Raw genomic sequence first — 12,500 nt, 5'->3', positions numbered from 1 at the left:
GTAATGTTGCTCACGTTTTTCCGCAGAATCATGCAGAAGGTATAAAACGAGCTGCTCTGCTCGGTGTTGGTTATTTTCCTGGAACAACACAACACTGACCTCTAGACTGGATAATCAGTACAGAGAACCTTCATTACGCACACCTATGTTAAAAGTCGTATGTTGTACATCGCTCTTGACCACTAGTGGTCACTGTTGGGTCAAAAAGCTTTGAATCTTTTCAGATACATTTGGGAGGAAAGTTTTGACAGGCATGCATTCATTACTGACCATGTTTAAACCGCTCTTGACCACTAGAGGTCACTGTTGTGTTCAAAAACTTGAAATCATTGACAATATTTAGAAGGAAAGTTCTGACAGACGTGTACCTCACTGACCATGTTAAAGGTTGTATGTTATACACTTCTTATGACCACTAGAGGTCACTTGGGTTAAAAAGCTTTGAATTTTTTCCCGGTGCATTTAGAAGGAAAGTTTGGTTCGGTCATCGCTCCATCCTGGTTCCTGACCCCTGTGTGGTTTCCTCCTCAGGGTTGGCAGGTCTGAGAGCAGAATTGCGCCAAGGTCTTCTTTTTTTCTTTTAGGGAAAGGCAGGATAATACATATCAGCGAGCAGGCAGGGAAAACAACACAACGCTGCTCGAACCAAGAGTCTTGCTTTTTTTTTTCCTTTTAGCCTTTAGCACTGCAGAGAAAGCACAAGGGCTTGGAGCATTAAAGCCTTCTCTCGCAGAGGAACTGTTACAGAGACTTAAATAAAAAAATAAAAAAAGAGATGTTTGATATGTGGCGCTTACGTTCTGTGCCATTTCTCACGCATAGGAGACGAAGTGAAGCTACCTAGTCCTGTGTGTGAGAGAGAGAATAAAATCCTGCTGTCTCCAGCATGACTTAGATTTCAGCCACTTGAATGTAAAGTGTGTGTGTGTTAGTACTTTTTGGGCATGTAAACATTTTATTTCAGAGAGCTCTGATCAAAAAAAATAAATTAAAGAGAAGGTACGAACCAAAGCTTAACGTCTTATGCAGTTTTTTAGTATGTAGATCGCTTCAGGATATTTTTATCACGGTGTGTGTGTTTGTGTAAACGTAGACATGAGGAGGGAAGAAAACAACAACGCAATAACTGCTGGAATTACAGTGTGAGGGGTTTGTTGGTGGTGGTGTTGCTTTTCCTGAATGTTTTGTGTGTGTGTGTGTGTATGAACACAAAGCCGCCGTCACCGCTTCGAGAATGTGCTGCTTCATCATCAACGCTTCTCGGCCCGTCCTGTCGCTCTCTGAAGGGGAGTGTGTGTGTTTGCTGTGAAGAAACTTCTCACGACACCCCATGGTTTTATTCTTTTCGGTTTGGAAAAACGCTGCCTAAAAAAATAAGTTGGTCATGTGACTTGATCGCTGAGGATCAGTGATTTCTTTATGCAAATGAATAAAGGTGTGATGATGTAACCAGACGTTTCTACTCCTTTATTTATTTATTTCTGTCATTTTAATGTACAAGAAAATTAAAGCGGCAGTACGTAACTCTGGCGCTCTCTGGTGCCGTGACCAATGATAATGAAGAACATGATCCAAACCCCTTCTGTGAAACGTTAATACAAGTAAAAGACATGGGGCGGGGCTAAGTGCCGGGAAAAAACACCTGGATTATGTTTTTACATAAGTTCTTCAGTTTTACCAAATTAATCACAATCATCTCCAGTCCATTTTGAGTTCAGAAGCAAGAAAATAAATCGTTATAAAGGTTACACGTGGAAACGAGATGCTAATTATGACTGTATAAATGGTGACTAGCCGCAGGAGCTGAGAGAAAGTGTTAGCCGTAGTCAACTCTCTGGAACAGCAGGACGGTCTCACAGTGTGTGGTCTGAGGGAACAGGTCCACCGCCATGGCTCGCACCGGACGGAACGGCGCTCCGTGAACGCGGTTAGACGGCGCTCTGCACAGACTGACCGGGAAACAGAGGAGAAGAAAAGTCAAGATAAATGTGTCAAAAAAGTTAGAATTACAGAATGTAAAGGTGGTGATGTGATCGTTTATACAATAAGATTTCACAAGACTTTTTTTTCCCCTCAGGGTGATATTTTGATCATTTTGTTCACAAACTCTATCTGTCCACTCACCACCAAAGTACTGGCAACCCGTCTGTCCACTCACCTCTGAAAAGCATCGGACGTTATGACTACTTGCTTCGTCAAGCCAACATTGACGTTTGTTACAACGATCTTCAAAAATTCTAGAACATGACAGACAGGGTGCCAATACTTTTGGAGGTGAGTGGATACATCACCTGCGCACACAACCCACTTTTCCTCATCAAATATGTTTTAGTTTTATATTTTCAGCATTAATAATACAGTGGAACCCCGGTATATGAACACGTTCCCTCATGAATTTTCACCTTAAGAACTGAAATTTTTTGCGAAATTTTAGAAGCATTTTCTGCATACGAATGAACCGAACCCTGGCTAAGTCGCGCGTGTGTCCGGGAGCCGTTCAAAACTTGTTAGCGTCAGTGAAAGCTGTTCGGAGTCGACCCACGATACCAACATCGCCTTCAAGCTCAAAAGCTAGGGGATTTTTGGGTGTTTTTTTGTTAACAGATTGGGGGCGTGGGCGGTCTGTTCTATTTTTATCCCAAGCTTGGTGGCACGACTTCCTGTGAGGAGCCTTGACATGGAATACTTGGCTTGGGTCAGTTCTTTGTAAGCAGCCGTACAGTGTCCATACGCTTCCTATTGGTCATACTGGTCATATTTCTGGGAGCTGGAACAGATTTCTGATGGCAAGTCATTTAGCAGTACAAATTTTCACCTTAAGAACTCACCTTCAGAACCAATTAAATTCCTGTGCCGAGGTTCTGCTGTATCTTATGATACTTAAATTTACATTTATTGATTATCAATAAATGTAAATTTTTTGATATATTTACAATACATACAATATTGGAAATATTGGTTATTAGAGCTATTTCTATTATTATTATTTAATTATTTTATTTATTATTTTGTTTATATTTATCATTTTCCAGAGCTTTAACAGAACACTTTATACAATTAAGGTTATAACTTTCCCCACAATGATGACCCTTACTGCTGAAATCATTAAACTAACATAAAACAAAATGACAAAAACAACAACTATAATAAGAATTAAATGTTTAAATGTTTGTTAGCGTGATGGAAATGATGCCACTGAAATTTTGTAAAGTTGTAAAGGTTCTCCTGCTCTGATTACAGTAACAGGTGATGTAGGTGTTCTGAGTGCTTTACTGACTCGATGAAGTTGTTCATGGCCGCTTTGGCGTTACAGGTGACGTAAACCAGACGCTTCAGATGCTCCGCCCTCCGGATCGCCAAAATCACCCTGGAATCTGGAAAGAAACGGAATAAGAAACGACTTAAAACAAAGATGGCTGACTTCACGCTTATCAGAGATCCGACCTTCAGATTTTTAAAAACAAAGTAAAGAGAAAAAAACTACACGGATATTTCTTTTAAAATCTGAGATCCTGTTTGTCACACCCCCTGAAAAAATCCTGAATTTATTTTACAATAAATTTAGGGAGCGACTAAAGTAAATTGAATAGAGTCTCCTGGGTGGAGGTGTACTTAAAAATGGATAAAAACTAAATGTCTACTGAAGACGCAAGAGATAGGGAGAGGGAGAGAGGAAGAGGGAGGGAGGAGGAGAGGGAGGGAGGGAGGGAGGGAGGGAGGAGGAGAGGGAGAGAGGAAGAGGGAGGGAGGAGGAGAGGGAGGGAGGGAGGGAGGAGAGGGAGAGGGAGAAAGAGAAAAAAGTGAATCGTTGAGAAATTGATGCAGTCTAACAGGAATAAAGTGCTCAGGGACGTGCTGTGAGGTATAGAGCTGGCAGGTGAACATCACACTGATGATGATGATGATGATGAAGATGAAGATGAAGAGTAGCTCTTACGCAGTCCGGCTCGAGGAGGATCTACAATGGCAGTAACATTAGGAGACACCACAGCGTTCAGTATGGAGGGGAAAACGTCCTCCGCTTTACCACAGTGATACTCCACGTTGGTTAAACCTAACACACACACACACACACACACACACACACACACACACACACACACGTGAATTCAGGAGCACTATTACTCCAACATAAACAGCTCCATCAGTTAAAAAACCTACCATTAACTTCAGCGTTCACTTTAGCATCGTTAACGGCTTCCTGACACAAATCAATTCCTATTACCTTCCTGACTCTCTGTTACACACACACACACACACACACACACACACACACACACACACAGGAAGGAACAGGAGTGAGTTTAGTGGGTGAATGTTTTACACTTCAGTCACTCAAATAAATCAAACTTCTCAGGGTTGCCAGATTGATCCCTGTTTACAATCCAGTTAAGAAAAAACACAATTTACTTTAAATTGTAAATCATCTCCATGTGAAATTTTACTTCTGCTATTGAAGAAGGAAAGGCAGCTGAAATAAATATAAATATAAATAAAAATAAGGAAAAAAAAGATGTGACCAACAAAAAAAAACACAGGAAGAAAAAATGTCAATAATTAATAAAAAAGAAGAATTTTATATAACCAGGACACTTTACAATGTTTTATTATTAATATTATTATTAAATATATTAGACGTTAAATACAGTAATAAACTGCAAGAGACTTAAAAAACAAAACAAAAACAAAAGTAAACTTGTCAGGGTTGCCAGATTGATGACTAGAAATTAATTACAGTTAAAAAAAACTGGATATGTTTTAATGGCATTTACTTTATTTTTTACTAATTATAAATAGATAAAGAATTACATTTTATTATTTATCAGTACAAAGATATGTGTGTGTGTGTGTGTGTGTGTGTGTGTGTGTGTGTGTGTGTACACCTTGGCCAGAGAGATGCCGATGGTTCCTGTTCCACAGCACACATCCAGCAAAGTGGTGTCCTGGTCCAGCTCCGCCCACTCACCTACAGACGAGTACAACACCTCTGCCGCTAGAGTGTTCGTCTGTTCAGAGGGAGAGAGAGAGAGAGAGAGAGAGAGAGAGAGAGAGAGAGGGATGGAGAGAGAGAGAGAGAGAGAGAGGGATGGAGAGAGAGAGAGAGACAGAGAGAGAGATCCTCATCACTAACAGCAGTCATAGGTGAGGTAAGTAAAACACCAGTGCAGCTCAGAGTGTCATGTCCCGGTGCTGTAAGGTGTCTCTGATACACAGATTCATCTATAATCATCTATAATCATCTATAATCATCTATAATCGTGACATTAAACTCAACACCGTGGATTCCTTCTTCACTTTCTCCTTCCTTCTCGCTCTTCCTGTTACTGAAACCTCCTGAAGCTGCTCTTCCTGTCCTGCCCTCGCTGGGACCATCCTACACACATGCACCCACTCCATCCTGAGAGATATTTCCCCGCCCCCTCCTACACACAACTAGCACTTACACGTTTCCGGCGGTGGTGATGGTGGGTTAATTTAAGAGTTTATTAACGAGACAGATGTTTACCTGGAAGAAGGAGTGAGGAGAAATGCGGAAGCTGAGTCCGAGCAGTTCCTCGTGGATCCATGGCTCACCGGCCACCAGCTCACACGGCAAATCCTCTGACCCTGCAGACGTCCTGCTCCAGAACCGAGACATGATTAGGATCTCTGACGCGCACACACACACACACACACACGTCTCTCATCATCACCAACATGTCCCTTCACCTCTGTCCCATCCTGACGAAGTGCAGAGACGTAACCCCGCTGTCCTTCCCCTCTCCGTCTGTGAAATAGCTCCTCAGAGACTCCTTCAGAGACGCCGTCTCGTCCTCGTCCAGTTTCTACAGCAGCACAAAATAACGTTTATCAAAAAATCCGAAATGTAAAACGTTATATTCCTCTATATTATATAGAGACATATGTTTCAGACGTGTCACAGAATATACATTACAATATGCTTAACAACCAATCAGAAGAGAGCAAAGCCACGCCCACTGCATGTACACATTACAATATGCTTAACAACCAATCAGATAAAAGCAAAGCCACGCCCACTGCATGAACTCTACTCTAAAAATATTTTATTCTGGAAAATTTTAATTTATTTATTGAGTTTTATATTTCATATTTTTACACCCTTTTTTTTTACATTTTTATTTTAATTAATAACTGAATTAAACAATTTCTTCCCTGCTTTAATTACTATTTCATCTGAATTATTTAATAAACTTTTTATCTTAAAATAATTACTTTTTCCATTAAATTTTTACTCTCTATTTTCTGCTTCTTCTCTTAGATTTTTTGTATAATTAAAGTTGATTATTTGTCAGGGATAATGATAAATATAACGTTTGACTCTCAGAGACAGAAAATTATTTATTTTATTGTTCCTCCAAAAACAAAGAACAAAAATTGTGATTTTAATAATAAAATGTTTAAATAATAAAGTATTTACTTATAAACAAAAAATAAAATTATCTTTACATCCAGATGAAATATCAAAAATATTCTAGATAATAAATTTAAAAAAAAAAAAATTTAAGATCCCAATATTTACAAATACAGTTTGCTAATGAATTATGGACCAGCACAATAAATATAAAAAAAATATATATAAAAAACAAAAAAACAAAAAATATAATTTTACTATTTTCATTTTGTACTAACTAACTAACTAACTAACTAACTAACTAACTAACTAACTAACTAACTAACACAAACTACAGAATATAATGTTTTTGTGGTCTGCTTGTTGCTGTGCGTCAGACCTGACAGTGTGAGGTCACTAGCTGTCCTGTGATTGGTCCAAAAACTCTATTTGAAAAAGAAATCGAGAGAACTGTGTGTGTATATGTGGTGTTGTTGTTTGCATGTGTGTCGTGTGTGTGTGTGTTATTTGTGTGTATATGTTGTGTGTTTTTGTACATCTGTATATGTGTTCTTTGCATGTGTGTGTGTGTTTGTGTGTTATTTGTATGTCTGTGTGTCTGTAGACATATACAGTGTGTTTGTATGTGTGCGCGCACTGTGTGTATGTGTTGGTTATTTGTGTGTGTGTACGTATACACACACAAACACATTTACGTGTGTGTACGTCTGTGTACATGTGTTGGTTGTTTGTGTGTGTTGTATGTGTGCATGTCTGTGTATATGTGTGTTCTTTGCATGTGCTGTGTGTGTGTGTGTGTGTGTGTGTGTGTGTGTGTGTGTGTGTTGTATGTGTGCATGTCTGTGTATATGTGTGTTCTTTGCATGTGCTGTGTGTGTGTGTGTGTGTGTGTTGTATGTGTGCATGTCTGTGTATATGTGTGTTCTTTGCATGTGCTGTGTGTGTGTGTGTGTGTGTGTGTTGTATGTGTGCATGTCTGTGTATATGTGTGTTCTTTGCATGTGCTGTGTGTGTGTGTGTGTGTGTGTTGTATGTGTGCATGTCTGTGTATGTGTGTTCTTTGCATGTGCTGTGTGTGTGTGTGTGTGTTGTATGTGTGCATGTCTGTGTATATGTGTGTTCTTTGCATGTGCTGTGTGTGTGTGTGTGTGTGTGTGTGTGTGTTGTATGTGTGCATGTCTGTGTATATGTGTGTTCTTTGCATGTGCTGTGTGTGTGTGTGTGTGTGTGTGTTGTATGTGTGCATGTCTGTGTATGTGTGTTCTTTGCATGTGCTGTGTGTGTGTGTGTGTGTTGTATGTGTGCATGTCTGTGTATATGTGTGTTCTTTGCATGTGCTGTGTGTGTGTGTGTGTGTGTGTGTGTGTGTGTGAGAGAGACCTGTGGATGGAAGAAGACCACAGCCATGATCTGATTGGTTCTGCTCGTGCGGACAGTGAGCTGCCTCCAGTGACCTTCATATGTCTCTGGACTGTACACAGCATACGGAGTAGACCTACACACACACACACACACACACACACACACACACACACACACACACACACACACACACACTCTCGGTTAAACTGAGCATCATTGCATTTCCTCATACAGTTTTATGAACTGGAATAAAAACACATCGCAAATTATAACACATGAATAATGAATAAAAAAATAAGTAAATAAATATTAGCTTATTAAAACCTAAAAAAACCTAGGTCACTGTAGTAAATTCCTAAAAAAATTAACACGGTTATTAAAAGATAAATAAATAAAATAAAAATAAGTAAATTTTATTTTAGAAAGTTTTATAATACTTTACACAAAAGCCATTATAGGGGCTATTAATTAATGTTCTTATTGAACACAAACAGATGACGTGGCTCCATGATCTAGACGTAGGGGTGTACAAACTTTTGCACTCGACATGACAGAGTAGTGAAAAGTCCGTATCCCCTGGATGGAGGAGATGGTTTGATTTGAAGCTGAAGTGTGTGTGTGTTAAAGTACCGGATGTAGTTCTGGAAGGCGAGGACGACGCGTTTGGCTCCTTCAGGAACGTGGATGGTGTCTGAGGGACTGACCACAGCGCATGAGCCTCCTTTATACTTCCCCAAGCGGAACCCCACCGTCTTATCCTCTCCGTCCGCACCGGCACTGATCACAAACTCACACTTATTCCTGTACTCCGTCTGTGCATGCGCGCACACACACACACACACACACACACACACAGAGCACATTTACAAAAGTCACTTTTAACACACCCATTACACGTCCCTATAATTTTCAACATTCTGCTTATTCCATTCATATCTATTCTATTGTTTTTATTTTTAGATATCATATAATTGATGGGCTATTTTTATATTTTGGATTTTATTCCTATATTGTTTTTATACTTGATATTCTTTTTATTTTAGATTCTTCTTTTTTTCCAGTGTATTTCTCACTTTTTTATATTGTAGTTTTACATTTTATTTAAATAATTTTATATTTTATATTCTAGTTTTACACTTTTATTTATTTTTTTATTTTATATTCTAGTTTTACATTTTTATTTAAATTATTTTTTGTTTTATATTCTAGTTTTACATTTTTATTTAAATTATTTTTTGTTTTATATTCTAGTTTTACATTTTTATTTAAATAATTTTTTTATATTTTATATTCTTGTTTTACATTTTTATTTAAATTATTTTTTTGTATTTTATATTCTAGTTTTACCTTTTTATTTAAATTATTTTTTTGTATTTTATATTCTAGTTTTACCTTTTTATTTAAATTATTTTTTTGTATTTTATATTCTAGTTTTACCTTTTTATTTAAATTATTTTTTGTTTTATATTCTAGTTTTACATTTTTTTATTTAAATAGATTTTTTATACTTTATATTCTAGTTTTAAATTTTTATTTAAATTATTTTTTAAATATTTTATATTCTAGTTTTACATTTTTATTTAAATTATTTTTATTGTTTTATATTCTAGTTTTACATTTTTATTTAAATAATTTTTTTATATTTTACATTCTAGTTTTACATTTTTATTTAAATTATTTATGTTTTATATTCTAGTTTTATATTTTTATTTAAATTCTTATTTTATATTCTAGTTTTACATTTTATTTCCATCACTGGACAGTCATAAAAAAAACATTTCACCATGTTGTACTGTGTATGATTGTGTGTGTGAGAAATAAAATTTGAACTTGAACACACTGTGTGATGTGTATGAGGAACCTTGCCGAGTGTGTGAGCTGGTCAGTAGCTGTTACCTGTACAGGTGAGGGTTTGATGGGCTCCAGAGGACAACACACACCTTTATTCTTCTCCTTCTGCACAAACAGCCACGGCAGCATGGCTTTATTACTGTTCCCTATTTCCCTGTACACACACACACAAAGGAGAGGGAAAAAGAATTATTTATTAACATTTTACTTAAATTCATGATGTTAAAGTAATATAAATATATTTACATTTGATTTTTTTATTTATAAACAAATGTATTTCATTTTATTTACATTTATTTTAAAATGTTTGCTGTTTAATTAAATTATTAGTATGTTTTTTATTATTCAACTATATTAAACTAGTTGTAATAATAGTAATTAGAGGTATTTAAAAAAGGAAAATATATAATTTATTAATTTTTTGAGTGTAATTTATTATGCTTTTAAATTTTTTTTTAAGGAGCAGTGTTTTTATCTGGCTGTGACTCTGAAGGTAATCAGGTTACCTGGTGAGCGTGTGCAGGACCGCCTCGACCTCCTGCTCCTTCCTCTGGAGCTGCTCAGGGTACGGAACCTGCCACAGGGGCGTGACCACATTGGCGAGCTGGACGCCGAGGGGTTCGTCCTCACCACCGTCGCGTCCCTCAGCTGGACGTTTGGGTGCTGGCTGTCCTCCGTCCGCCGCCTCTCCGTCCTGCTTACGCTTCCTGAGGAGGGGGTCAGCTTTAGGCTTGGCCAATCGCACACTCAGGACTTTCCCCTTCCAGTGGACGCCGTGGACCAGCTTCATGGCCTTGTCCCTGTCCTCCTGCACTCATACACAATAGAACACGCTGCATTCAACCGATCATTAACGTCTCAACCGCTGACGGAAATAAAAACCCAACCTGGTTTTTGAAGGTGACGAAGGCGAAGGACTGCCTCCCCATCAGCTTGATCTTGTGTGGGTTCAGCCCATGTTTGCTCAGGAACTTCTTCAGGTCGTTGAAGCCGATGTACCTGGGCAGGTTCTGGATCTGCACCTTGAAGATCTCTGAGGTGAACAGATCATCCTTGATGTAGCGGTAGATATCAGAGTTGCTACAATCTTCTCCTTCTTCTCCTTCTTTATTGCTTTCTGCTCCAGGTTCCTCCTTGGGTTGCTTTTCCTCCTGCAGGGATCCTGGTTGGAGGTCAGTCTCTTGGTTCAGGTTAGAGGAGTCTGCGGTCATTACATCCGCCATCACCACCTGAGAGCCGGACTAAAAAGCAGAATCAGAACTTTCTTTTCTTCTCTATTGTTTTGTTCTCCCCTTATTTTCACGTGCTCACATTCCTCTGAGTTTTACTCTTATCACAACACCACTACAGAAATCATCATCTACCAAAATCACGTTCTATTACATACCATTTTATAGTTTCAGAACTCCTCACCTGAGATCTCGAGCTGTATTGTAATTATAATAATAATAATAATGATAAATGATTATTCATAAGAGCAACACAGCAGTTTACACTCACTCACTCACTCACTCACTAAAACACACACACTCAGGCCGCCATCTTGTTTTCAGACATAACCACGTGTATAAATAAGAGCAAAGACTACAACTCAAATTTATTTAACAGGCAGCGAAAATTCTTTTTAAAGAAAAGACTTCCTTTTTTTTTTTTTTTTTTTTTTACATTTTTTTACTTTATGTGATGTAATTTTAAAGGAAAAAAGAAAAAGAAAATTTCAACTCACTTTAAACGCGCCTGAGGTGGACTTTTATTTTGGAAGAAGTGTTTCCGGGTTTCTTTTTCTTTTTTTGCGAGGCTGCCTCGCTATCGCATAACTTTATAACAGATTGTCTCTAATAAAGTGAAGATAATTGGTTTATAAACTAATAAAAAAGGTCCGTCCGACGAGTTTATATACGTTAACGCAAAAATGGCTCGATCCTAAATCTGGATATGTACTTACACTAGATAGGGCACTTCATACAGTAAGGAAATAAGTGCACCTATATAGGGATTCAGGAGCTATTTGGAACACAGCCTTGATGCTAAATTCTTCGGCTATCGCTGAAAACTTTATGCTAGCTAAGTTTGCTATCTGTGTATTTTCAAGTCGACCCGAACATGTCAAGCACTTTTATAGATTTGTCTGATCTATTTATTGGTTGATGGATTTTGTGTTTTTAATTGGACAGTCTTTGTAAAGCAAAGCAAATCAAACAAACCAAATACAACAGAATACCGATGCTAAAATTCCTGAGGAGAAGACTCGCGATACCCGTATTCCGGGGGACAAAAAAAGTCTAATCCCGCCTCATTGTATCAAAACATAACACTGATTGGATCGTACAGCCATCAAGAAAGCAGATCAACCAATCACAGCGCTGTTGGTAGAGTTTGCCGGAATATGGGTGGGAAGAAGAAGGAGAAGGAAGACACGTCGTCGCGTTACGTTGCGTCACGTCACAGCTAAGCCGAGGCTAGCCGGGCTGCGCGAGCTAAGGCTAAGAGCAGCGCGTCGCTCCGGTCTGCCTGCGTTAAATAACTTTTCTGGACAGAAGAGAAGTTGAGAGAGTGAAGTCTTTATCGAGGAGAACTTTCAGAGGTTTATTCATCCGAAATGGGCTCTCTGTTTCGGAGTGAGGAGGTGTGTTTGGCCCAGCTGTTCCTGCAGTCCGGTTCGGCTTATGAGTGCATCAGTGAGCTCGGGGAGCTCGGGCTGGTGGAGTTCAGAGATGTGAGAACTTTTCCATCTTCTTCCTCACCATTTCCTCAACATTTTCTCCTTTTAAACACTGACTCACTTCTCTGTTAATCTCTCCTGGTGGCCTAAATAACCCTCATGTCATTATGCAACAGCGTTTTATCAGTGAGAACTTCACTTCAAGATTTCTTCATCTTCATCATCTTCATCCTCATCATCTCCGTTTAACCC

General features: G+C 38.4%; 3 protein-coding genes across 5 annotated transcripts in view; 2 read left to right on the top strand and 1 right to left on the bottom strand.

Moving 5' to 3' along the window:
- Positions 1-1,461, top strand: part of dgcr8 (DGCR8 microprocessor complex subunit) — a 33,211-nt gene extending 31,750 nt beyond the window's left edge. The window contains exon 14 of the mRNA XM_058375724.1: positions 1-1,461. This exon is cut by the window's left edge and continues 1,571 nt beyond it. The gene's annotated coding sequence lies outside the window, so the exon portion shown is untranslated.
- Positions 1,447-11,159, bottom strand: trmt2a (tRNA methyltransferase 2 homolog A). Of its 3 annotated transcripts, none has more exons than XM_058375727.1 (13): positions 11,000-11,159; positions 10,474-10,827; positions 10,093-10,394; positions 9,632-9,740; positions 8,366-8,547; positions 7,754-7,868; positions 5,710-5,825; positions 5,507-5,618; positions 4,884-5,006; positions 4,162-4,237; positions 3,938-4,054; positions 3,278-3,374; positions 1,447-1,949 (listed from the first exon to the last, which is right to left on the bottom strand). In XM_058375727.1, the coding sequence occupies exons 2-13, from the start codon at positions 10,807-10,809 to the stop codon at positions 1,817-1,819; spliced, it is 1,818 nt and encodes a 605-aa protein (XP_058231710.1). In that variant the 5' UTR covers positions 10,810-10,827; positions 11,000-11,159; the 3' UTR covers positions 1,447-1,816. The 3 variants fall into 3 exon arrangements, 2 of the variants coding, with proteins under 2 accessions (XP_058231710.1, XP_058231709.1); XM_058375726.1 differs by having other exon boundaries at positions 10,974-11,144; XR_009203173.1 differs by lacking the exon at positions 1,447-1,949 and having other exon boundaries at positions 3,286-3,374; positions 3,832-4,054; positions 10,974-11,146.
- A 508-nt stretch (positions 11,160-11,667) lies between these two features.
- atp6v0a2b (ATPase H+ transporting V0 subunit a2b) overlaps positions 11,668-12,500 on the top strand; it is a 21,181-nt gene continuing 20,348 nt past the window's right edge. Inside the window, exon 1 of the mRNA XM_058375723.1 lies at positions 11,668-12,302. Within this exon, the coding sequence (XP_058231706.1) occupies positions 12,186-12,302 (117 nt within the window). The 5' untranslated portion in view covers positions 11,668-12,185. The remainder of the gene's footprint in view (positions 12,303-12,500) is intronic.

The sequence above is a fragment of the Hemibagrus wyckioides genome, linkage group LG22 (assembly GCF_019097595.1).
Source record: "Hemibagrus wyckioides isolate EC202008001 linkage group LG22, SWU_Hwy_1.0, whole genome shotgun sequence".
Taxonomy (NCBI): domain Eukaryota; kingdom Metazoa; phylum Chordata; class Actinopteri; order Siluriformes; family Bagridae; genus Hemibagrus; species Hemibagrus wyckioides.
Note: the sequence above shows the minus strand (reverse complement) of the source record. Positions and strands in the feature narration are given on the sequence as shown.

What these genes read in the sequence shown, in the direction of transcription:
- trmt2a (XM_058375726.1), bottom strand. An exon ending in TGGTCTTCTTCCATCCACAG is followed by an intron (nt 5,826 to 7,753) that starts GTCTCTCTCACA and finishes GTGCTGCTGTAG; the next exon opens with AAACTGGACGAGGACGAGAC. An exon ending in TCCTCCTCGAGCCGGACTGC is followed by an intron (nt 3,375 to 3,937) that starts GTAAGAGCTACT and finishes GTTTCTTTCCAG; the next exon opens with ATTCCAGGGTGATTTTGGCG.